Source organism: Mesoplodon bidens (assembly GCF_964165515.1).
Source record: "Mesoplodon bidens genome assembly, chromosome: 3".
Lineage (NCBI taxonomy): Eukaryota > Metazoa > Chordata > Mammalia > Artiodactyla > Ziphiidae > Mesoplodon > Mesoplodon bidens.
This window is the reverse complement of record NC_138178.1, coordinates 85,479,477-85,506,279: the sequence shown is the minus strand read 5'-3', so window position 1 is coordinate 85,506,279 and position 26,803 is coordinate 85,479,477. Positions and strand designations below refer to the sequence as shown.

The window sequence follows — 26,803 nt, the reverse complement described above, 5'->3', positions numbered from 1 at the left end:
GATTTGACTTAATAAAATAAAAACTTAGGTGTGCAAAAAAAATACCAGATTTGAAGGCAGAAGACAAAAAAAAATATTTGCAACAAATATGGCAGTGATTTAGAACACCTAAAATCTGAAGAGCTTTTGCAAGTAAATAAGACAACTACTTAAGATAAAATGTTGAAATAAGCAGTGGACACAGATAGACGTGAACAAAAGATATGCAAGTGACAAAAACATAAAAATGTCAACTTGACTAGTAATCAGAGAAATGCAAATTGAAACAGTAAATGCCACTTTCATGATCAAATTAACAAAGATAAAAAATAATACTCGGTTTAATTTGTTAAATTATTAAACAATAATAGCACTGAATGCTGGTGAACATGGGTAAGTATAAAACTCAGTCTGCTGGTAGGAGGGTCAATTGATGGAACATTGCCCTCCAGGAGAGTAATCTTAAAAGCCTTGAAACAAATCATGCTTCAAAGTAAGGAATCTAGAAATATACCCAGATATAGGCCAACATATGAGATTGCCAATATTCAACTACAGTTAAGTCCCCTACATACGAACAAGTTCTGTTCCAAGAGCGTGTTCGTAAGTCCACTTTGTTCGTATGTCCAACAAAGTTGGCCTAGGTACCCAACTAATACAATTGGCTATGTAGAACTGTACTGTATTAGGTTTATAATACTTTTCACACAAGTATTACATAAAAAACAAAAAAACAAAACATTTTTAATCTTACAGTACAGCACCTTGAAAAGTACAGTAGTATAACACAACAGCTGGCAAACAGGGGCTGGCATCGAGTGAACAGGCAAGAAGAGTTACTGACTGGAGGAGGGAGAGGAGGTGGGAGATGGGAGAGCAGAAGGATCGTCAGCAATAGGAGATGGAGGGCAAGATGCAATTTCACTCTCGCCTGACTTTGATAGAATGCACATTTATATCTTTGAAAGTTCACAACTTGAAGGTTCGTGTGTAGGGGATTTGACCTAAAAAAGTGGCAGCTTCATAAAGTTACCTGAAAGTTTAGTGTATGATAAAGATGACATAACAGATCAGTGAGGAAAAGATGGATTGAAATAACTGGTTTGAGGACAGCTGGCTAGCCAACAAGTAAAAGAAAGGGGATGCCTACCTTATTTCTTAGACCACACTAGATTCCAAATGGGTAAAAGATATAAATATGTTGATTCAAACAATGAACTACTAGGAAAAAGCATTGATAACTGTTTGTGTGTGTGTGTGTTTTTGTTTTTATTTATTTTTAAATTTATTTATTTATTTATTTATTTTTGGCTGTGTTGGGTCTTCATTTCTGTGCGAGGGCTTTCTCTAGTTGTGGCAGGCGGGGGCTACTCTTCATCGCGGTGCGCGGGCCTCTCACTATCGCGGCCTCTCTTGCTGCAGAGCACAGGCTCCAGACGCGCAGGCTCAGTAGTATTGGCTCACAAGCCTAGTTGCTCCGCAGCATGTGGGATCTTCCCAGACCAGGGCTCGAACCCGTGTCCCCTGCATTAGCAGGCAGATTCTCAACCACTGCGACACCAGGGAAGCCCCTGATAAGTGTTTTATTACCTTGATCCTGAACCAAGAGGCTAATATTTTTGACCATGTTAAAAACACCACAAATAAAGTGAAAAGTCAATTAAGGGAAAATATTTGTAACAAATATGACAAAGACTTATTTTCCTTAATATTCAGAGTACATTCACTGTTTACCAAGAAAATAGCAAATTCTATAGAAAAATAGGCAAAAGATGAGATTAGTTAAGCCATAGAATATAAAGGGTTAATAAACATATTAAAATATGTTCAGCTTCACAAATAAATACTAATTAAAACAACCTGGGCTTCCCTGGAGGCACAATGGTTAAGAATCTGCCTGCCAATGTAGGGCACACAGGTTCCAGCCCTGGTCCAGGAAGATCGCACATGCCGCAGAGCAACTAAGCCCATGCGCCACAACTACTGAGCCTGTGCTCTACAGCCCATGAGCCACAACTACTGAGCCCACGTGCCACAACTACTGAATCCCACGTACCTAGAGCCCTGCTCCGCCACAAGAGAAGCCACCACAATGAGAAGCCCGCACACCACAACGAAGAGTAGGCCCCGCTCGCTGCAACTAGAGAAAAGCCCACGCACAGCAATGAAGATCCAACACAGCCAAAATTAATTAATTAATTAATAAAACAACCCACTTTATGTCCACCAGTTTGATAAAAATTATAAAGACTTATAATGGGCATTCTCATACACTGTTGGTAAATGTGTAAATTGGTATTGTCTTTTTGAAGGGCAGTTTGGTGGCATCTACCAAACTTTTAAGCCAACAGTTCTCCTAGGAAATTATTGTACAGAATACACAAACATTTTTAAAAGATCATTTCAGAGATTAGCAATATACATTAAAAGCCTTAATAAATGTTCATGACCCTTGGCTTAGCAGCTCCACTTGTGGGGATTTTCCCTAATGGAGTTGATTGGGTGTGTACATGTATGAGGATCTTTAGTTTTTATCTCAGCATTGTTTATAATTAAATAGGAAAAATAATAATTGTTCAAATGATTGATTCAGTTTTGGCATGTGTGTGTATGTCTGTATAAAATACAATATTATCTGTTCATTACAGATGATGAGATAGTTCTTTAATAACATGTTCATGTAAGAGAAAAGCAGCATAAGTTTCATTGTTTTATAAAAATAAAATTTAAAAAGAAGTATGTCTATGTAGAAAACTGTAAAAATAAACTCTAAAATGTTAAAGTGGTACCTCTGGGTGATGAGGTTATAGAAGATTTTTATTGTATATTAAGTTGTTTTCCTATTTTTCTTCTAAGATCATGGATTACTCATGTGGTTTTAAAAATCTGATCTATCCATTTGTTTCACTTAATGCTGAATTTTGAATTCAGCTCTCTCTTTTTTTTAATCATTTAGAAGATGAATCTTTTAAGAGCAATTTTAATATTCAGTTTTGTTGTGTTTTTAGCTGTCAAGAGGCTGCCTCCATGTTAAACGTACTATTTCCTTATTTTATAGTGGGAAAGTAAAACTGTCCTGCACAATGAGCCTTTGGTTTTAGAAGGAGGCTATGAAAATTGGCTTCTTTGTTATCCACAGTACACAACAAATGCTAAAGTCACTCCACCCCCACGAGGCAAGAATGAAGAGGTGTCTGTCTCATGTATGTATGTGAAAATTTTTGTTTAAAATTGCTTCGGTAAAATAAACTTTATTTATGTTCTCAGGGTAATGTTCTTGGTTGTGTGTGCATTTGTCCTGTCAGCAGTTTGCTTTTAGGCATAAAAATACAAGATGTCCCCATCCTGGAAGTTAATGTTTATTAATTCTTTAAGGCTGTTGTGGCTGTCATCTCTTAGTTTACATTTAACTATCACGTATAACATGCATGAGATATGAAGTACTATTTATGGGGTTTGCAGTTCTTTCAAAAATATTTTTATTCTTTTGGGGATTTTAGTGGATTTTACTTACCCCTCACTGGAAGAATCAGTTCCTTCTAAACCTACTGCCCAGATGACACCTCCTACAGAAGTCAATGAAAACATAGAATTGATAAACAATCAGGATGAGAGAGTGGGACCACTGAATATATCAACTCCAGTTGAACCAATTGCTGCTTCTAAATCTGATGTTTCACTCATAATTCAGCCAGTGCCTATTATAAAGAATGTTCCACAGGTATGTTCTTGATTTTCTTTTAACTTTATTGTCTCTTAAAATATTATATTAAATATATAGTACAGAAATATGTATCTAGCATATATATGCCTTCAATATTTTAGAAAGAAAAATATTGAGAAATATCTATATGTTTTGGTACCTTTTCTGCTATAAAAAATTTTCATTGTATTTATCTTACTGCCACAGCAATATTAGAATAACTAATTGGAAGGATTTTAAACCCAGCTGGGTCCATTTAGTACAGGCAGTACTAATGAAAGACAGTATTAGCACAGTGAAGTTGAACAACACTTTTCAGGTGTTTTTTATTATAATTTAATTCATAGTATTTTCCCAAATAATTTGGCTTATAGATGATAGATATGTGATGTCAATATTTTGGTTTTGAAATAGTATTTTAGTTCCATTTCCTTAGAATTTGACACATAAATAACAGGCATGTTTTAACAATAATTATTTAAAAGAGTTTAAATAAAAGATGTTACAATAGGGGGCTTTCCTGGTGGTGCAGTGATTAAGAATCTGCCTGCCAGTGCAGGGGACACGGGTTCGAGCCCTGGTCCAGGAAGATCCCACATGTCACGGAGCAACTAAGCCCGTGCACCACAACTGCTGAGCCCACATGCCACAACTACTGAAGCCTGCACGCCGAGAGCCTGTGCTCCCAACAAGAGAAGCCACCACAATGAGAAGCCCACGCACTGCAATGAAGAGTAGTCCCCACTCACTGCAACTAGAGAAAGCCTGCGCGCAGCAACGAAGACCAACGCAGTCAAAAATAAAATAAATAAAATAAATAAATTTATTTTTAAAAAAAAGATGTTACGATAAAAAACTTGTAGCATCTTTCTCTTCATTCGATTTTACTTAAAGGAAGGTTAACTGATTCTTTCCTGTGTGTTTTCCAACAAGATTTTTTAGCATTTACTTTTAATTTTTTTTCCTCAGGTATATTTAAATAGTATTTCACATTTGAAGTGGATGACATCTGGTTTGTGGAACAGAAAATTAGTCATTTTTTTGTTATAAAATGAAGTGGTTCATTTCTTCATTTTTTACGGCCTGCTTTTAATATTTCTGATTAAATCTTAAGACTAAATAGTATTTGAATAAATTATTCTTAAAATGGAAATTTAAGAAATTTTAAAAAGAGCTTATGATATTGCACTTCCTTTCAACTTAATCAACATGTTATTTGCACCCTAATCCCTTTGTGACTTTCCAAGATATGTACAATTTATCAAACACATTTTGAGGATTTCCTATATGAAACAAAACATGAAGGTTTACAAATATGGGTAAGCCATGGATTCTGTCTGATGTTTAGGAGAGACATGGACAAAATCAGCCACAGCATAATGCAGAATATCCTAACTTTTTAATAGTCACTAGAGCACACGGCAAGGAGAGAAATTCTGACTGAGAGTGGGTATCATCAGGGGATCTTCATGGAGGAGGTAGTATTTTTATCTGAGTTTTAAGGATTGAGTAGGATTTGAGAAACAAGTGGAAAATTGTATGACTGAAGGCACAAAGCATGTTCTGGGGTCAGTGAGTAATTTTGACAGGCTTGGGCACAGCTCTCAGTTGGAGACAGGTGAGTGTGATAGTAGATAAGATTGGAAAAGTGGACAGAAGTCATCAAGAGAGACTTGGATCTCTTTTGGAATTTTATCCTGTAGGTGAAAGGAAACCATTAAAGAATTTTAAACTTGAAAGTAACAAGATCTTAGCTATGCTTTTAATATAAGTGGAAAATGGATTGTTGCCAAAATATGGATGAAAACATTTATTTTGGTTCTTGTTCACCTTTTATTAACCTCATTCTCATAGTGGTTCTTCTCACTTCATTCTCAAATAAATTTAGAAAAGGGGGCGGGGAATAGTTTTGTTTTTATTTTAAGTGAAGAGGCAAAAAGAGAAGTAAGGAGCAAAGGAATGATTCCTTCTTGCTATGGTAGTATTTCTAATGGAAAAACATAGTTCATTTTGTAAGAACACTACACAGGTTGTTACTGGCAGATATTCTCATTTTTGTTTCAGTAAACTTCATTCTCAAGAAATGATGTTAGGGTCACTTTTAACAATTTCGTATGGTTAGTATGTTGTTAAATTGAGGTAATTACTCAGTTTGTCTTACTAGTATCTTATCTCTTATGAAAGTTGTTATGGAATATTTTATTCATTTGCCCTGCAACATTTATTTACTAAGTGTCAGGCACAGTCTCTACCCTCCTGGAGCTTATGTGCTCAGAGGGAGGAAAGATTTTAAACAGACAATTATAGTTATTTAATCAGAATCCCAGTAAGTACTATGAGGGAAAAGAATAGGGTATTATGAGGGCATATATCAGGGGACTTGGCTAATCTTAGGGATCAGGGAAGTGTTTAAGGAAGAGATATTTAAGCTAAGATCTAATGTTGTGGTGGGGATTATCTAGAAGAACAGCTGGTATAAAGACCTGAGTTGGGAAGGAGCATGGCATCTTTGAGGAATTAAGTGGAGGGAGGCAAGTATGGCTGGTGTAACAAGTGGTATGAGATAAGACTGGGGAGATAGGCAGAAGTGAGACCACACAGGCATGGCAAGGATTTTAGATGTAATCTAAGTACAGTGAGTGGCTATTTAAAATAAGGTTTTAAGTTGGTGTTCGGATTTGTGCTTTAAAATGATTACTCTGGTAACAGTGTGGAGAAATAAATTTTCTGGTTTGAGCAACTATTTGCACAGTGGTCACACCCATGTGTTTGTGGGGTGAAATCATGAATTCACTTTTGGCCATTTTAGGTTTGTGGTATATGTGAGACACTCACATGAAGATATTGAGTAGGCAGTTGGTTATGTAGAAATGGAACTTTAGGTATGCCCAGGTCTGGGTTTTACGTTTTAGAGTGAACTCTTCATATACAGAACATATCAGGGTATTGAAAGTGTGGAATCAAGAGGACATAAGTGCCAAGTGCCTTCTGAGAAATCTTGACATTGGATAATTTACAAGTAGATGTTTTGGTAGATGTTGTCTCCACACAGTGATGATTCTTTTATCACAACTTGATATCAAGAACTGAGGTTACTATGTTCCTGGATTTTGACAAAAGTATGTTTTTCTCTGTTTTTGTTGATACAGATTGATCGTACTAAAAAACCGGCAGTCAAATTGCCTGAAGATCATAGAATAAAATCTGAAATTACAGATAATGAGCAACAGTCTCCTCAGAATGGAAAAGTTGTTCCTGATCGGTCCACAAAACCGATATTTCCCCTTCCAACTGCCATGTTAACAGATGAAGAAAAAGCTCGTATTCATGCAGAAACTGCTCTTCTAATGGAGAAAAACAAACAAGAAAAAGAACTTAGAGAAAGGCAGCAAGAGGAACAGAAAGAGAAACTGAGGAAAGAAGAAGAAGAACAAAAAGACAGAAAGAAACAAGAAGCTGAAGAAAATGAAATCACAGAGAAGCAACAAAAAGCAAAAGAACAAATGGAAAAGAAAGAAGGTGAACAGCCCAAGAAAGAAGATAAAGAAACCTCAGCAAAGAAGGGCAGAGAAATAACAGGAGTAAAAAGACAAAGTAAAAGTGAACATGAAACTACTGATGCCAAGAAATCTGTGGAAGATAGGGGGAAAAGGTGTCCAACCCCAGAAGTGCAGAAAAAGTCAATGGGAGATGTGCCCCATGCCTCTGTGGCAGGAGATTCGAGTTCAGGCAAGGTAAGCAGAAACAAACCGTACAAGTTGCCAACTAAGTGTAATAAAATGTATGTAAAAAGATAACACCAGTAGCATTCCATAAACAGGGCAGGCATTTTAAGTAATTTTCTTAGGAGATGATAGATTTGTACTGATCCACCTACATTTGCTTACCCCTACTCTTATTTGATTGGTTGGGAATGGAATTGCTTTTTGTGTCTATGAAATGCAACATATTTTCGATAATTGAGATAAATAGCTACATTCTTCTTTTTTTTTAAATAAATTTATTTATTTATTTTTGGCTGCATTGGGTCTTCGATGCTGTGCGTGGGCTTTTCTCTGGTTGCAGCGAGCGGGGGCTACTCTTTGTTGCAGTGCTTGGGCTTCTCATTGTGATGTCTTCTCTTGTTGCGGAGCACGGGCTCTAGGTGCGAGGGCTTCAGTAGTTGTGGCTCATGGGCTCGGTAGTTGTGGCTCATGGGCTCTAGAGCACAGGCTCAGCAGTTGTGGCGCATGGGCTTAGTTGCTCCACGGCATGTGGAATCTTCCCAGACCAGGGCTTAAACCCATTTCCCCTGCATTGGCAGGTGGATTCTTAACTATTGCACCACCAGGGAAGTTCTACATTCTTTATTTTTATTCTTGATGTATGATCATCAAAAGACTGGAATGAGATATAATACGATCTCCGAATGGAGGAATTTGCTGCCAAATATTTATATAATGAAGTTTGTCTCTGCTTAGAATATGTCCAAAATCAGTGACATCTGAATGAACGTTTATCTTTGTGTATAATGATTTTTTTTGTCAGGACTATGTCATTTTGTTTGTTGATTCATCTAGTCAATAATATTGGCAATAACCCCATTAATGTTGCCTTTTTCTGCCCTTGGCTATTCCCCAACATTGATTTTCATAATTTTGGAGGAGATTTTTTTTTTTTCTTTTTTTTTGGCTGCCCTGTGCAGCTTTCAGGATCTCAGTTCCCAGACCAGGGATTGAACCTGGCCATGGCAGTGAAAGCACCAGATCCTAACCACTCACTAGACCACCAGGGAAGTCCCCTGGAGGAGATTTTTTTTTTTTAACCTAATAATATGTATGCTTTTCTTGGGTTTTTTTTTTGCCTTTTTGTTTTATTTTGTTGCTGTTGTTGTTGTCTATTATGCAATTAACAATGCCTTTCCCTTTTGAACACTAAACTAAATAAGTGTTTTGGGTTTTTTTAATCCTACTTTATTTTTTTCCTTCTAGTTATATTGAGATATGATTGACATACAGCACTGTATAAGTTTAAGATGTACAGCATAATGATTTGACTTACATACATCATGAAATAATTATCACAGTAAATTTAATGAACACCCATCATCTCATAGAGATACAAAATTAAAGAAACAGTAAAAAAAAAAATTGTATGGTAAGAACTCTTAGGATTTACTTTCTTAACATCTTTCATATGTAACATACAGCAGTGTTGAGTATATTTGTCATGTCGTACATTACATCCCCAGTACTTACTTACCTTATAACTGGAAGTTTGTACCTTACAACTACCTTCATCCAGTTCCCCCTACTCCTACCTCCCACCTCCGATAACCACAAATCTGATCTTTTTTTCCTATGTGTTTGTTTGTTTTTGAAGTATAAATGATTTATAACACTCTGTTAGTTCCTGTTATACAACATAGCAATTTGGTGTTTCTATACATTTCAAAATGATCACCATAATAAGTCTAGTTACAGTATGTCACCGTACAAGGATACATAGCTATTGACTATATTCCCCACAGTGTATATATTTCATCACTGTGACACTTATTTTGCAACTGAAAGTTTATACCTCTTAATCTCCCTCACCTATTTCTTTCTTCCCCACACTGTCCTCCCCTATGACCACCTGTTTGTTCTCTGTATCTATAACTGTTTCTGTTTTATGTTTGTTCATTTGTTTTTTAGATTCTACATGTAAGTGAAATCATACAATATTTTATCTTTTTGGGGCTGACTTATTTCACTTAGCCTACTACCCTCTAGGTCCATCCATGTTGTCACAAGTGGCAAGATTTCATTCTTTTTTTTTTTTTTAATGGCTGACTAATGGGCACCTGGGTTGCTTCCATATCTTGGCTATTGTAAATAATGCTGCAATGAATATAGGGGTACATGTATCTTTTCTAGTTACTGTTTTTGGTTTCTTTGGATAAATAACCAGGAGTGGAATTGCTGGATCATATGGTAGTTCTATTTTTCAGTTTTTAAGGAATCTGCATACTGTTTTTCATAGCAACTGTACCAATTTACGTTCCCACCAACAGTGTTGTAGTAAGGCTCCTTTTTCTCCACATTCTCGCCAGTACTTGTTATTTGTGGTCTTTTTCATAATAGCCATTTTGACAGGTGTGAGGTAATATCTCATTGTGGTTTTGATTTGCATTTCCCTGATGACTGGTGATGTTGAGCATCTTTTCATGTGCTGTTGGCCATCTGTATGTGTTCTTCAGAAAAATGTTTATTCACATCCTATGCCCATTTTTTATTTATTTATCTATTTTTGCGGTACACGGGCCTCTCACTGTTGTGGCCTCTCCCGTTGCGGAGCACAGGCTCCGGACGCGCAGGCTCAGCGGCCATGGCTCACGGGCCCAGCCGCTCCGCGGCATGTGGGATCTTCCCAGATCGGGGCACAAACCCGTGTCCCCTGCATCGGCAGGCGGACTCTCAACCACTGCGCCACCAGGGAAGCCCCTCTGCCCATTTTTAAATCAGGTTTTTTGTTTCTTTGATGTTGAGCTATCTGAGTTCTTTGGATAATTTGGATATTAACCCCTTATCAGATATTATTATTTGCAAGTATCTTCTCCCATTCAGTAGGTGGCCTTTTCATTTTGTTGATAGTTTCCTTCTCTGTGCAAAAGCTTTTTAATTTGATATAGTCCCATTTGTTTATTTTTGCTTTTGTTTCCTTTCCTTGAGGAGACATATGCAAAAAAATATTACTAAGACCAATGTCAAAGAGTGTTCTGCCTGTGTTTTCTTCTAGAAGTTTTATGGTTTCAGGTCTTACATTTAAGTTTTTAATCCATTTTGAATTTATCTTTGTGCATGTTGTAGGAGAATAGTCTAGTTTGATTCTTCTGCATGTAGCTGTCCAGTTTTTCCAACACCATTTTTGTTTTGTTTTTTGGGGGGTTTTTTTGGTTTGTTTTACATCTTTTCTCTTGGTTTTTTTGTTTGGTTGGTTGGTTTTGGTTTTGGGTTTTTTGGGGGCTGCTTCACACAGCTTGTGGGATCTTAGTTCCCCAACCAGGGATTGCACCCGGGGCCACTGCAGTGAAAGCGTGGAGTCCTGACCATTGGACCACCAGGGGACTCCTGGCTTATTTTTAATATTAATAAAATGTCATTGCTCTTTGAATGCTGAACTTTATAATGCATACGTACTTTGAATTATTTCATCCAATAAAAAGAAGTGTGGAAAAAAATTACTTCCTTATGTATCTCAAAGACCTGATCCATCAACAACACCATTTATTGAAGAGGTTGTCTTCTCCCCATTGTATATTCTTCCTCCCTTGTCATAGATTAATTGACCATAAAAGTGTGGGTTCATTTCTGGCCTCTCTGTTCTGTTCCATTGATCTGTGTGGCTGTTTTTGTGCCAGTACCATTACTGGTTTGATGACTGTAGGTTTGTAGTTGAAGTCAGGGAGCATGATTCCTCCAGTTCTATTCTTTCCCAAGATTGCTTTGGCTATTTGGGGTCTTTTGTGTTTCTGTAAACATTTTAGATTATTTGTTCTAGTTCTGTGGAAAATGCCATTGGTGTCTTTTTTGGTTTTTTTTTCTTTTTTCTTATTAATATAGTATTCATTTGTCTTCCTTCTGTCAAACCCTGAGCTAACCCCTTTCCCCAGGCTGCCTGGGGTGGTACAGGAAAAGGAACATACAGGGCAGACAAGACATGGGAGAAAGAACTATGGGAGGTGGAAACAGCCCCTTCACATGGCGAAGAGGATGAGAAAGGCCACCATCAGGCAAAAGAGTCCCATGGCTTCTGAGAGGCAAAGCCCAGAATGGTGTAGGAGAAGAGCTGTTGCTTTAGAGAAGGGTTCCTGGCATAACCAATGATGAGGCTCCCAAACACAGTCCCAATTCCAGCCCCAGAGCCAGCCACCCCTACTGTGGCAGCCCCAGCTCCAGTGAACTTGGCTGCTGTGTCAGTGTCCCTTGAAATGGCACTGGTTTGGCAGCGGCTAGGAATAAGTGAGGTGGTCAGGGGACTCAGGGCTGCCAAGCTGCTGTGGCTCTCATCTGTCAGCGTCTCCAGTCGTTTCAGCACCACTGCAGACAGTGATCAGCTCATTAGTGGAGAGGTTCTCCTGATCAAGGAGGGGATGGAGACGAACTTGGCGCAAGTATACATTTTCAGGGGCTGAAGGGCCGTGGCAGGAGAGCTGCTCCCAGTGCAGAGAAGACAATAGAGAGCACCATTGGTGTTTTGATAGAGATTTCATTGAATCTTTAGATTGCCTTGGGTAGAATGGACATTTTAACGATATTAATTCTTCCAATCCATGAACACAGTATTATCTTTTCATCTGTTTGGATCATCCTCAATTATCTTTCATCAGTGTCTTATAGTTTTCCAAGTACAGGTCTTTTACCTCCTTACTTAGATGTATTCCTATATACTTTATTCTTTTTTTAATATTTATTTTTTTTCCTTATTTAAAAAAAATTTTTTTTGGTGGCATCAGGTATTAGTTGTAGCACATGGGATCTCTCGTTGCAGTGCAGGCTCTTCATTGTGGTGTGGGCTTCTTCTCTCTAGTTGTGGTGTGGTCTTCTCTCTCTAGTTGTGGCATGTGGGCTCCAGGGCATGAAGGCTCTGTAGTTGTGGTGTGTGGGCTCCAGAGCACATGGGCTCTGTAGTTTGTGGCATGCGAGCTCTCTCATTGAGGCATGCAGGCTCTCTCGTTGAGGCGTGTGAGCTCAGTAGTTGTGACACGCAGGCTTAGTTGCCCTGTGGCATGTGGGATCTTAGTTCCCCGACCAGGGATCGAACCCACGTCCCCTGCATTGGAAGGTGGATGCTTTATCACTGGTCCACCAGGGAAGTCCCTATTTTATTCTTTTTGATGCAATTGTAAATGGGATTGTTTTCTTAATTTCTTTCTGATAGTTCATTATTAGTGTATACAAATGCAACAGATTTCTGTATATGAGTTTTGTATACTGCAACTTAACCGAATTCATTGATGAGCTCTAGTAGTTTTCTGGTGGCATCTTTAGGATTTTCTATGTATAGTATCATGTCATCTTCTAACAAATAAGTTTTTATAATAGCAAGAACAGCTAGCCCTTTTTACATTTCATATAAATGGAAATGTATTTTTGGTAGTGTGAAAAGAATTTTAATTGGAGGCAAAATACTGTCTTTATTGAATGTCAATTTCTATACTTCTCAAGCAGCAGTTTATGCATATACCCAAATTAACAATTCATATTAGTGCCACATTTATCCAGGGAACACTTAACCTAGTAACTTTAATTATCAAAGATGTAGGTCCCATGCAAAAGCCTTCTAAACATCCAAAGTTAGGAAAATGAAGCCCATGTTCTAAAATTCTCTAACTTTATTCATAGGAGAATCAGAACTTATGAGCTCTTACCACTTAAATATTATTCATTGTGTAGCTAGTATATGCCAGATATTTCTTCTATTGATACATAATCTTACTTATTCCTCCTAATGATAACTCTATGAGGAATTCAATTTACAGATGAAATTGAAGCTTAGAGGTTAAGTAAGTTGCCTGTGAATCACATATGCAGTTAAATTCCAAAGCCACCTTCTATCCAGAGGCAGGTAGTCTTAAGAATTTAAAGCATTCTTATTTCTGGGGTCATTTAGTTTAGGTGCCAAATATGCATACAAGTCTAAATAGCCCTGAGATGATCACATGTAGTTTTTTTATGTTTCCTATAATGTAACACACTGAAGGAAAGTTAAGATTGCATTCATTGTATGGTCCTTTTAAAAGTAGGCAAAATGTGTGATTTATTCTGGAATAAATTTTATTTAAATTATCACACTTTTAAGTTTTTACTTTACTGTAGTTATTTTTAAAATCTATAAAATTAAAGTGAATTTTTTAAAGCATCTATGAGAAGTTCTAAGAGGATATAAAATGAATTTTGCACTCCTGAATATTGCTCTGTATGAAATTCTATAATCGCTTCATTCTCTTTAATACGTTAATGATCTTAGATCACTACCACTTTCAAGGTAGCCAAAATCATAAGAGATTTAAATAAAAGGATAATGTTCACAAGAGGCCATGGTGTGTGTGCACTAATGACCCAACATCTTATACTTGGCCATATATTATGAATCACTGCTTCATAACCCACTGTGATTCACATCTCTTCCCCACCACTGATTCATCAAAGTTTCTTAGTTCTTTACCTTTGGAGTTAGGAAATCCCACATGGGCCCTGCCACCTTTAATTTTAAGTGTCTAATTTGACAATAAAATCAAATAAACTTTTCAGAGCCTCATTTTTTTTTCTCTCTTTTTACACTTGCAGTCTGATGGATTTGCTTGTATTAGCTAGTGATAGGTAGGTTTATGTTGGGGAAAAGTTAAAGTTTTGTTTCACTTCTGATTTTAATAATTTTACAGCCTGTTAAGATTAAAGGACAACCAGAAAGTGGAATTCTAAAGACTGGAACTTTTAGAGAGAATACAGAAGGCACTGAAAGAAATAAAGTAAGCAACAGTTCATTGGATAGGAAAAAAAACATGGATTATAACCATGTGGTTATCTCTACCATATCATCCTCCTCCATCTTAAGATCTTCTTTCTGAGGGAATCTTTGCTATCTTTGGTAGCATTTTTTGCTTGTTTTTGCATGATGGATCCACTTATATGCTAAAGGGAATAGATCCTTATCTTCCTATTTAAAGTAAGATGATATGTTCTATTCATTTTATGAAATTAAAAGATACTTAGGCCTTATTGTATGATCTAGCAATTCTACTCCTGGTTAGATCCCCAAAAGAATTGAAAGCAGACTCTCAAAGAGCTATTTATACACCCATGTTCATAGAGTATTATTCATAATGGCCAAAGGATGGAAGCAACTCAAGTATACACTGACAGATGAATCTCTAAAAAATGTGGTATATACATACAATGGAATATTATTCAGCTTTAAGAAAAGAAATTCTGACATGGATGAACCTTGATGACATTACACTAACCACTCACAAGAGGACAAATGTTCTTTGATTCCGTTTATATAGGGTACCTAGAATGGTTAAATTCATAGAGACAGGAAGTAGAGTGGTGGTTGCCAGGGACCTGGGGGTTGGGAGAAGTTGGGAGTTGTTTAAATGGGTACAGAGTTTTAGTTTTGCAAGATGAAGAGAGTTCTGGAGAGTGGTTGCACAGCAGTGTGAATATACTTAATGCCACTTAGCTATACAATTAAAAATGTTCAAGGTGGTAAATGTTATATTTCATCACAATTTTTAAAATATTTAGGCCTTTTATAAGATGTCTTTGCCTTTGTTTTTATTTAAGAGTTTTCTTGAGGTATAATTTGAATACCATAAAAGTAATCCATTTTTAGTGTACAGTTCAGTGATTTCAGTTCAGAGTTGTGAAACAGTTTTAATGCAATCCAATTTTAGGACATTTCTATCACACCAAAAAGATCTCTGTGCCCAGCTATAGTCACTCCCCATTCCAGGCAACCATGAATCTAATCTTTGTCTCCACAGATTTGCCTTTTCTAGGCATTTCATACAAATCTTTTGTATATTTCTTCTTTCACCTACCGTAATTTTTTGACATTCATCTATATTGTACCACATATCAGTAGTTTATTCTTTTTGTTGCTGAGTAGTATTCCGTTGTATGGATATACCACATTCGATGGACATTGGATTGCTTCTGCTTTGGGGCTGTTATGAATAATGCTGCTATGAACATTTGCATCTAAGTATCTTTGTATGGAAATTTATTTTCATTTCTTTTGGGTTGGCACCTAGAAGTGAAATTGTCTTTGTGTTTCCGTTTTTTTTGTTTTTTGGGGGGTTTTTGATGAAGTCCAATTTATTATTTTTTCTTTTCTTTTATAAATATATTTTTTTCTTTTTTCTTTTTGGCTGCATTGGGTCTTTGTTGCTCTGCACGGGCTTTCTCGAGTTGCAGAGAGCAGGGGCTACTCTTCATTGTGGTAGGCGGGCTTCTCATTGCAGTGGCTTCTCTTGTTGCGGAGCACAGGCTCTAGGGCACGCGGGCTTCAGTAGTTGTGGCACGCGAACTCAGTAGTTGTGGCTCACGGGCTCTAGAGCTCAGGCTCAATAGTTGTGGCATACAGGCTTAGTTGCTCTGCAGCATGTGGGATCTTCCCGGACCAGGGCTCGAACCTGTGTCCCCTGCATTGGCAGGTGGATTCTTAACCACTGTGCCACCAGGGAAGCCTGTGTTTCTGTTTTTTTAGAGAAACTTTTAAAAGTCACCGTTATTATAGGCTTGTGCACACACACTCCTTCCCCTTGCTGTGATAATTTTAGGACTTTAAGAAAACATATATAAATGGAATATTACTCAGCCATAAAAAGAAATGAAATTGAGTGATTTGTAGTGAGGTGGATGGACCTAGAGTCTGTCATATGGAGTGAAGTAAGTCAGAAAGAGAAAAACAAATACTGTAATCTAATGCATATATATGGAATCTAACAAAAGAAAAAATGGTACTGATGAACCTAGTTGCAGGGCAGGAATAAAGAGGTAGACATAGAGAATGGACTTGAGGACTTGGGGTGGGAGGGGGAAGCTGGGGTGAAGTGAGAGTAGCATCGACATATATACGCGACCGAATGCAAAATAGTTCCTGGTGAGAAGCAGCAATGTAGCACAGGGAGATTGGCTTGGTGCTTTGGGATGACCTAGAGGGGTGGGATAGGGAGAATGGGAGGGGGTTATGGGGACATGTGTATGCATATGGCTGATTCGCTTTGTTGTGCAACAGAAACTAACACAGTATTGTGAAGCAATTATACTCCAATAAAGATCTATTTAAAAAAGAAAGAAAACATGTATAGTTCTTCATCTTTGAACTTGTTTTAAAAAATATTGTTTTAAAAAATATTAAGGGCAGCAACACAAGGCTTTTTGTTTCTTTGGTACAAGTAGCTTAAGTTTGTATATGGCAAAATGTAATTTAAAAAGCTTTTACTTTTTTGTTTTTTTTTCTTTAAACTAGTCTCGAGAGCCTTTGACAAGAGCACGAAGTGAAGAAATGGGGAGGATCGTACCAGGACTGCCTTCAGGCTGGGCCAAGGTAAAATTCAAAATTAGCACAGAAATAAATTACATGGTCACTGTTTTTTTAAAAAACAAAACATGTATTTGTTTATTCTGCATCTTCTCTAATGCAGAGTCGATTCTGTTTCTTCATTATAAAGGACATAGCTCATTTCCCTAATTATAGCAGGGTTAGATTTTTCAATATCCAATCTGGAATGCTGGCTTCAGTATATGAACATCCTGGCATTTGTCATTGAGAAACAGTGTATCACTGTAAAACCTAAAGTTCTTTGAAAGTTTAATTATAGAAGTGATTATCACCATTTTATTCAAATAATTTTAATCCAGAAGTAAATTTAGCAGTGAAATACTTTTGAGTGTTTTTTTGTTGTTGTTCACTCAATGTTCATCATTTTTTGACCTGTCTTTTTTTTTTTCCCATGTAAGTTTCTTGACCCTATCACTGGAACTTTTCGTTACTATCATTCGCCCACCAACACTGTTCATATGTATCCACCGGAAATGGCTCCTTCATCTGCACCTCCTTCCACCCCTCCAACTCATAAAGCCAAGCCACAGATTCCTGCCGAGCGGGATAGAGAACCGTCCAAGCTGAAGCGCTCCTACTCCTCCCCAGATATAACCCAAGCCATTCAAGAGGAAGAGAAGAGGAGGCCAGCAGTAACTCCAACAGTTAATCGGGAAAACAAGTAAGTTTATCCTAACTCCTAGAAACAGAATCATCTGCTGTATTTGAAAACCTCTACTATAAACATATCAGTTTATTAATATCAGGGCATCAGAAAATTCTGTGGATGGCTATCCCAGCCTTTATTTACTAAAGAGGAAAAAAGAAATAAATGGATTAAATGTCCTTGGTTTTTCTCCCAAGTGCTAACTTAAATATATCACAGAGGGTTATCTTACGTAATAATGTAGATATAAAAATATACACCTTGTTAAGTTTTAAGGCAGTGTGCCATAGACTGCTTAGATGTGTTTCATAAACTTCCTGTGATCCCTAAATCTCCTTTTGAGGACCATAATTTATAGGATTATTGAGTATGTCTTGTTGCAGCTCTTCAATTCCAAACTTTTTTTTTTTAACTCAGCCAGTAATGTGGGAGCGAACTTATATAGTATTAAAATAATGAGCATTATAGTGTGTATCAGCTTCTAATCCGTATTGTTTCCTTTTCCTTCATTGTATTTCTGTTACTCTGTTCACAAGTGGTGATCAATACGTGATTCATTTAGGTTTCCCCAAAACAGTAACTCATTTAGATGTATTCCTGGCTTTATCCCTTATTGAATACTCTAATGCTCCTAGCTTATGATTGATAGGATTATGAGAAGATAGTTTGTTAGTCTATTTACCACTTCTGATCATTAATTTTGGGGAATGTAGGATAGATGGAAGTGAAAATAAATGAATTTTTCTATTTATTAAATACACTCTCTTAATTGCTAAGGAATTCTAACTAGGCTTTTTGGCCTCTTCAGAATCACCTCCACAAAAAGTAGTTAATATATTTTCCTCATGAGAACCTTCCCTGCCAGGTAGGACTTAGCTGGAGGAGATTTTGTAAAATCGGTAAATCTAGTTGTAGATTTTAGGGCTCACTATTAAAGCTGGTGAGGTGTAATTCCTTCTTGAATTATCATTCTTATGAAAGTTTGTTAGTTTGACAGTTTTAAAAACTACAGCATATGCAGTTCATGTATTTTTTTTATCTGTGTTGAACAGAGAAATAGCACATGAGTGCATACACCTGAGCCATGTGTAAAGAAAAGGTGGTTGCAATATAATCTGTTCTCAATATTCCTTTCAGAGGTGGAAATATACTTAGGATCAATAATAAAAGAAAGACTTATCACTTAGGAGTTCTCTTAATGCTGTAGCAGTTCTAGAAGTTCCACATATAAATCAAATACACTAAGTAACAAAAGTCTTGGAGGCGGGCTTCCCTGGTGGCGCAGTGGTTGAGAGTCCGCCTGCTGATGCAGGGGATACGGGTTCGTGCCCTGGTTCAGGAAGATCCCATATGCTGCGGAGCGGCTGGGCCCGTGAGCCACGGCCGCTGAGCCTGCGCGTCCGGAGCCTGTGCTCCACGATGGGAGAGGCCACAACAGTGAGAGGCCCGCGTACAGCAAAAAAAAAAAGTCTTGGAGGCATTCTCTAGTCTAGTGCTGTCCAGTAGACATGTTGATAGAAATGTTCTGTATCTGTGAAGATAGAGATGTTCTGTATCTGTGCTGTCCAGTATGGTAGTGGCTATTTTGAATTGCGGCTAATGTAACTAAAAAGCTAAATTTTAAATTTTATCTTACATTTATATAGCCACCTGTGGCTAGTGGCTACTACCATATTTGTCAGCACAGCTCTAGACTTTAGGTTTTAGTACCCAATTAACCTCTGCCTGCTTAATAATATACTCCACAGTACCATATGTATATACACACATACACTTTTTTTTTTTGATTCCTTGTTTGGCATTCTGGTTGAATACAACATTTGGTAATGCTAAACTTCCTGGGATCATTTAAAGAAGTTTGAAAGAGACTTCTCTACTAGAAGACTCTACCTGTTCATGAGAAGCCAGAGAATCTATCTCGGGGTATCTGTAAAAAACCATGGACTCACATAAGAGGTTAAAGGTGTTTGTTTCATGGGAGGGTCACAGAATATAACCAGTGTTAACCTAGATACTAAATGTCCTGTAAGACCCATTACCTTATGAGCTAACTTAATAACTATTTGCAAGATTACTGAATACTCTGGTACAGATGCTGGAGTTTACTGCCCTTTGTAGTATGAACCTTCATTTCAGGTGCTGTACATTTTAAAGTATCTTGTACACTTTTTTCTTCCTTAGGCCAACAAGCTACCCTAAAACTGAGATCACAAGGCTTTCTGCTTCGCAAATTCGGAACCTCAATCCTGTTTTTGGAGGATCTGGACCAGCTCTCACCGGACTTCGTAATTTAGGAAATACTTGTTATATGAACTCAATACTGCAGTGCCTATGTAATACTCCACATCTGGCTGATTATTTCAACCGCAACTGTTATCAGGATGATATTAATAGGTAAATAAATATCATACTTTTTGCAGTACAGTATTAAAAGGGTGATCTAACCACGCTTCCCTACCAGCCAGTTCCAGAGATGTCAAATTAGGAAAGAGGAAAATATTCTTAAGAACAGTGTAGAAATTGCCAGGACGTGGAAGCAGCCTAAGTGTCCATCGACAGATGAATGGATTAAGAAGACATGGCACATATATACAATGGAATATTACTCAGCCATAAAAAGAAATGAAATTGAGTTATTTGTAGTGAGGTGGATAGACCTAGAGACTGTCAAACAGAGTGAAGTAAGTCAGAAAGAGAAAAACAAATACTGTATGCTAACACATATATACGGAATCTAAAAAAAAAAAATGGTTCTGAAGAACCTAGGGGTACGACGGGAATAAAGACACAGACTCAGAGAATGGACTTGAGGACACAGGGAGGGGGAAGGGTAAGCTGGGACGAAGTGAGAGAGTGGTATGGACTTATATACACCACCAAATGTAAATAGATAGCTAGTGGGAAGCAGCCGCATAGCACAGGGAGATCAGCTTGGTGCTTTGTGCCCACGTGGAGGGGTGAGATAGGGAGGGTGGGAGGGAGACGCAAGAGGGAGGAGATGTGGGGATATATGCATACGTATAGCTGATTCACTTTGTTACACAGCAGAAACTAACACACCATTTGTAAAGCAATTATACGCCAATAAAGATGTTTAAAAAAAAAAAAACAATGTAGAGAAAAGCCTCCTCTGATTGGTAAAGGACAGACAGGAAAGGAACAGTACAAGAAGGTGGAACCTCACTGTCATAAACTGGAGCCTGTTGATAAGGAATAGGAGACCGTGCAGGGCTGGCAGCCAAAAGGAAGCAAGTTGGAGGGGTGTAATCAAAGTAAGATTCAGATAGGTATTTGGTAATAAACCTGTGAATAAGTATTTTAGTGTAGGGTCACATATTACAGTATGTGAATAGTTTAATGTTGATGTCAAGAACCCACTATACCTTGGCTTTTTATAATTCCTGTATTGCTTTTTTGTAACTTTAATTTTATTTGCAAAGGTCAAATTTGTTGGGGCATAAAGGTGAAGTGGCGGAAGAATTTGGCATAATCATGAAAGCCCTGTGGACAGGACAGTACAGGTATATCAGTCCTAAAGACTTTAAAATCACTATTGGGAAGATCAATGACCAGTTTGCAGGATACAGCCAGCAAGATTCACAAGAACTGCTTCTGTTCCTAATGGATGGTCTCCATGAAGATCTTAATAAAGTAAGAAATATTTCTAAGTTGCAAAGGCTCCTTAGGGTTGCTTAACATTGTACTCATTTTTATAGCAATTTAAAATTATAGTTGGTGATTGTTCGGTGCTAATTTATTGAAACCTAGTGACTCTGTACTATGGCATGGAACTTTAAAACAAATATATCTGATAGGTCTAATATTTGAAAGGAAGTATATGCAATTTGTATTTACTTATGAAAATGTTAACAGGTTGTATTTCTGCAAGAAGTTTGTACATGTTGTAAATTTGTAAAAATAGTTGTCAGAGATGCTGTGTTTGTGACCCACGTGACCAAGTGATTCATGTGAAAAGTTATTACTGAGGCATCTTTGTCTGTGTACTGTGGCTGCTTTTTAGCACCAAGCTGTCCTCTTTCAGATACCTTTGGGGTCACCTTTCTTACCAGCAACCATATACATACACAGATAGACACACACACTTATATATGTATATGTATGTGTGTGAATATATGTATGTTGTGTGTCTATGTGTATATGTGTGTGAAGGTAGATAGATAGATAGATAGATAGATAAATAGATAGGATGTATCCATCCATGAGACTAGGACAGCAAAATAACATCTGTCTAGTTGTAGCCCTAACTCCCAGCTATATGTGGCATGTCTTTTCAAAACCAGACTTTTCAGCTCTTTAAATAAAAATTTGTTAAGAAATTGCAACAAGTTACATCCTTTTGATAAAGTGGGTTTTGGTATTTTAGGAGGTTTTTTTGGCTAGAATTTTTTTGTGGCACTTGATGAGATTAGAATTCCTTTCTGAAAAGAACAAGAAGTGTTTCTAAATCTGCAGAGTGTTTGTATTTAATATACTCTTTCAATTTTATATTAAATGTTGACTTTGAGATATTAATATAGAGTCTAAATTTTATTTCCAGGCTGATAATCGGAAGAGACATAAAGAAGAAAATAATGATCATCTCGATGACTTTAAAGCTGCAGAAAATGCTTGGCAGAAGCACAAGCAGCTCAATGAATCTATCATTGTTGCCCTTTTTCAGGGTCAATTCAAATCCACAGTACAGTGCCTCACCTGCCACAAAAAGTCTAGGACATTTGAGGCTTTCATGTATCTGTCTCTACCACTAGCATCTACAAGTAAATGTACATTACAGGTAAGTTTAGGATTGAGAGAAAATGATTTGTTGAAGAAAAATTCTGTTCATATGCACATAGAGGTGTACTTTATCCAGTAATTTATTTCTCTTGTTTTCCCCATAAACATTTTATAGGTTAAAACTTAAAACAAAAATTTTGTTTTAATTAGGTGTCTGTAGATTAGGAAAAAAACGGCATTTTTTAAAAGAAATTTTCCTTTTTAAAAGATTTTCCTATAAAATATTCTTTTAGAGTTAATCATTTTTTTAAAGTTTGTATTTATTGTAGAAGTTTTAAAAGTTAATTTGGAAAATTGTATGTTGACTTTAATTTAGGTACAGTTTTATAGGAATTCGCTCTACATGGGTATATCGAAGAAATACGTTTTGCAGACAACAGCGGTGTGATTTAGAGAGCTTGTTGACACCCTTTAGTGTTGGCTTCCTGTTAGTCAGAACTTCCTGAGCCACCAGGTAGAAGTTGTTCCTCAGTGCTCTCAGGGCATGCAGGACTTCTTCCCTCCACCATAGGCAGCACCACCACTCGCCACACTCTGTGTCACTGTCAGCTCCCATCTGGGTCTGCATCCCTCACTAGATCATAAACTTTGTGGGGGCAGGAACTGTTTTGTAATAGTTTACTGTTGTATTCCTCATCCTGGCAGAGTAACTGATTGAATAGATGCTCAGGGAAACTGTGTTGAAAATATTAACAAGTATCTACTACTTGTTTTTGCCTCCAGGATTGCCTTAGATTATTTTCCAAAGAAGAAAAACTCACAGATAACAACAGGTTTTATTGCAGTCATTGCAGAGCTCGACGGGATTCGCTAAAAAAGATAGAAATCTGGAAGTTGCCACCTGTACTTTTAGTGCATCTGAAACGGTAAAAGGGACACGTTTTTCTTAGTGTTTAGTACTTTTTAGATGAAGGACTTCTAAGTCTTTTATTGTAAACACTTTGTTGTACTACCTGCTTAGGATGTATAACAAAGGAAGATTATCTGGTTACGGTATCTCTAGGGAAACTAGGCAGAGATGATTAGATTCTAGTTCACCTTAGTGTTTGTAATAACAGGGCAAAGTGACAGCACCACTCTTCCATATAATTCTGTTTTTAAAAATCTGTGAAACTAGCGGGGAGGGATAGATTGGGAGTTTGAAATTGACATGTTCACACTGCTATACTTAAAATGGATAACCAAGAGAATTCCCTGGTTGCCCAGTGGTTAGGACTCTGCACTTTCACTGCCAAGGGTGTGGGTTCAGTCCCTGGTCGGGGAATTAAGATCCTACAAGCCACGCAGCACAGCCAAAAAAATAAAAAATTAAAAATTAATAAAATAGATAATGAGTAAGGACCGACTGTATAGCACAGGGAACTCTGCTCAATATTCCATAAGAACCTAACTGGGAAAAGAATTTGAAAAAGGATAGATACATGTATATGTATAACTCAATCACTTTGCTGTACACCCGAAACTAACACACATTGTTAATCAATGATACTCCAATATAAAATTGTTTTAAAAATCAGTGAAACTAAATTATTGCATTTCAAATATGAAAATTTTAAATCATTACAAAGCATTCAGTGAAAATGTATAAAAATAATGTTATACAATATAACTCTAACACACTATTAGATAAAATTTATCATTCAAACAATATAGTAAACATAACAAAAAAGAATACTGTGCTGAAAATGAAATATATGAGTTTTTTAAAAGTATAATTTTTAAAGGTAAAACATTAAGGATGCCATTGTAGAGTGCACACATATTTTTGCCCAGATTTTTCCAGCCAATGAAAAAGATCTGGACCTATAGCAGTAGAAGAATAATGGCGAGAGTTGTAAAACATGTGCCGGGTCTTTTGCTCTGATTCTTTGTCTTTATGGTATCCATCTGTGGAGTGATAACTTTAAGTCATTTTTTGGAAAAACTTTAAAAGGAAGTTTCATCTGTTTATGGAGAGCTCTAATTTTTGTTTCAAAGAAAACATTTCTTTTTAATTTTTTGTTTCATCTTATATTATTGGAGATTCTTAGGCAGTTATTTATGTTAATTTCCACATTGATATGTTCAAATTCCTCTTATGTAAATTTTCTAACAAAAGCTTATTATATCAGTTGTCCTTTGCTGCTTCTTGCAGATTGTGGAGGTATAAACATTCTATAAATGATTACACATTTGTTCTGTTAAAATTTTTAATGCTGTGTATTACTCTTGGAGAATATCTAAAAGTATAAATGGTTCAGAGTTCATTTTTTAAAAATAATTCTGAAATAACCGTATTACACCAACCAAAATACCAGTATTTTGGTGTTTAAAGAAGCAGAATATGTCAGGATAATGGAATGCCATTATTTCAGTCACTAATTTATATGCTCGCAATTACCAGCTCTAGTGTACCCAAAAGTACAAGCTTAAATCTAGAGCAGCTCTCCTCTGTCATTCCTCTGTACTTTTGTGGTGATTAGCATTATAAATGGGGGTTTTCATAACTTTTTACCTTTGTAGAAGACTAATCTAACAGCTTTAGCTGGTCTAGGGATTAAGGGACCAAGGTATGGCCCTACCTCTACCACTCTAGCTGTTTGACCTGTGGCTAGACATTTAACTGATTATTGATGGGGGATTTTTGCAGAAACTAACGCCTGCGGCTGGCGATTTGTTATGTAAATGAATATTGAAATGCCTACAGTCAATACGTTCGGGTAACAAAAGACATATTAATACGTCTCTGGTCGATAATGTGTTAATATCTGTGAACGGCAGTTTCTTCATTTGTAAAACAAATGAAACCAAGTACAGCAAGTCCCCTACATATGAACGAGTTCTGTTCTGAGAGTGCATTTGTAAGTCCAATTCATTTGTAAGTCCAATAAGGTTAGCCTAGGTACCCAACTAAGTCTGCTATATAGTACTAGGCATACTGTAATAGGTTTATAATACTTTTCACAGAAATAATATATAAAAAACAAACACAAAAAATAAAACATTTTTAATCTTACAGTATAGTACCTTGAAAAGTATAGTAGTACAGTACAACAGCTGGCATACACGAGCACATTCACATCTTTGGAAGTTCACAATTTGAAGATTCGTCTGTAGGGGACTTACATTATCTTTTCTTCTTCTTTTTTTTTTTTTCTTTTTTGGCTGCGCCACGCGGCATGTGGGATCTTAGTTCCCCGACCAGGGATCGATCCCACGCCCCCTACGTTGGAAGCGCCGAGTCTTAACCTCTGGACCACCAGGGAAGTCCGAAACCAGGTGTCTTTAACAGGTCCCTCCACTATTAAAATTCTGATTGTGTGTTTGAAATGGATTTTGTGGTCCTGTCTAAAAATCTGGATTGTTAATGAATGAATTAGGGTTCATTCTGATGTCTTTGGTCTGTCAGTGTAATTGCTGTAATGTTATGCTCTACAGTTTTTCCTACGATGGCAGATGGAAGCAAAAATTACAGACATCTGTGGACTTCCCATTAGAAAATCTTGACTTGTCACAGTATGTTATTGGTCCAAAGAACAATTTGAGGAAATATAACTTGTTTTCTGTTTCGGTAAGTATCTCATTAAACTAAATACGTTTTCTTTTGAAGCAAACTAAAAAACCCAGTTTCAGGTGGTTCCTTACCTCATAGGAAAGTAAGAACAACATAATTCTTTGAAATTATTGACATATTTTAAATAATTCAATTTGATTTGATTTTCTGTCTTGTTTGGCACAGAATCACTATGGTGGGCTGGATGGAGGCCACTACACTGCCTATTGTAAAAATGCAGCAAGACAGCGGTGGTTTAAATTTGATGATCATGAAGTTTCTGATATTTCCGTTTCTTCTGTGAAATCTTCAGCAGCTTATATCCTCTTTTATACGTCATTGGGACCACGAGTAACTGATGTAGCCACATAAGGAGAAGTAGGTTATAAGCTAGTTTATCTTTTAACAGGCTGAGCAACACAATTCTTGAAATGCTTAAAGATTCTGGATAGCTATAGCTGGCCATTTAAAGGAATTCTAGGACAGTGAGAGTTGTGTTACTATACCATATACTTCAGGTCAGTGCTATTATCAAAAAACTGACCAAGAACATTTAACAAGTATTGCAGTAAGCATTCCTTACAGGTACCATTTATTTCAAAACAACTTTCTTAGTTTGCTCCAAAGTTAAAATAATTAGCTAAGCATAATTATTCTACTGGTCTAAAAACCATTGTATCCTTTATTTTCCTTTTTACTGTTATGGCCTTTTTACATTTCTAAATCCCAGCTTGCTCTATGAATACTCTAGAATGATGTAAAACAGATAGGATGTATGTGTATATATTTATTGCACACTTGCACATCAAATCGATGTACATAGTATAATATGTGGTCCTTTTGTGAAGCCTAGAACTCAGAGGATTGCTTTTTTCTTTTCTTTCTTTCCTTTTGGCCTATTCTGAGTAATTGCAGTGCTTTCTTAGGGAAATGACAGGGCAAAGCTATTTTTCTGTTGGCTTTGGGCTGTATTTGTGCACTAAATCTTTATTCTAAAAAAATAAATTGAAACTTTTCTTTAATTTTTTAAATGAGAATTTTCATTTACACCTAC

At 36.8% G+C, this 26,803-nt stretch overlaps 1 protein-coding gene and 1 pseudogene across 6 annotated transcripts in view; one reads left to right on the top strand and one right to left on the bottom strand.

The window, feature by feature from the left end:
• The window catches only part of USP8 (ubiquitin specific peptidase 8), a 101,177-nt gene extending 74,406 nt beyond the window's left edge, over positions 1-26,771 (top strand). For 4 of the 5 annotated variants that reach the window (XM_081229598.1, XM_081229599.1, XM_081229596.1 and 1 more), the window contains 11 exons: positions 3,038-3,182; positions 3,480-3,700; positions 6,832-7,416; positions 16,682-16,759; positions 17,173-17,435; positions 19,602-19,814; positions 20,861-21,071; positions 21,979-22,215; positions 22,941-23,083; positions 25,635-25,767; positions 25,936-26,771. In XM_081229598.1, coding sequence (XP_081085724.1) covers positions 3,038-3,182; positions 3,480-3,700; positions 6,832-7,416; positions 16,682-16,759; positions 17,173-17,435; positions 19,602-19,814; positions 20,861-21,071; positions 21,979-22,215; positions 22,941-23,083; positions 25,635-25,767; positions 25,936-26,121 — 2,415 coding nt within the window. In that variant the 3' untranslated portion in view covers positions 26,122-26,771. The remainder of the gene's footprint in view (positions 1-3,037; positions 3,183-3,479; positions 3,701-6,831; positions 7,417-16,681; positions 16,760-17,172; positions 17,436-19,601; positions 19,815-20,860; positions 21,072-21,978; positions 22,216-22,940; positions 23,084-25,634; positions 25,768-25,935) is intronic. The other variant, XM_081229600.1, reaches the window with a different exon arrangement.
• Positions 11,087-11,872, bottom strand: LOC308614840 (ATP synthase F(0) complex subunit C2, mitochondrial-like; annotated as a pseudogene). Its single transcript has one exon. The product of its transcript is annotated as an ATP synthase F(0) complex subunit C2, mitochondrial-like (transcript).
• Positions 26,772-26,803: the final 32 nt, after the last annotated feature.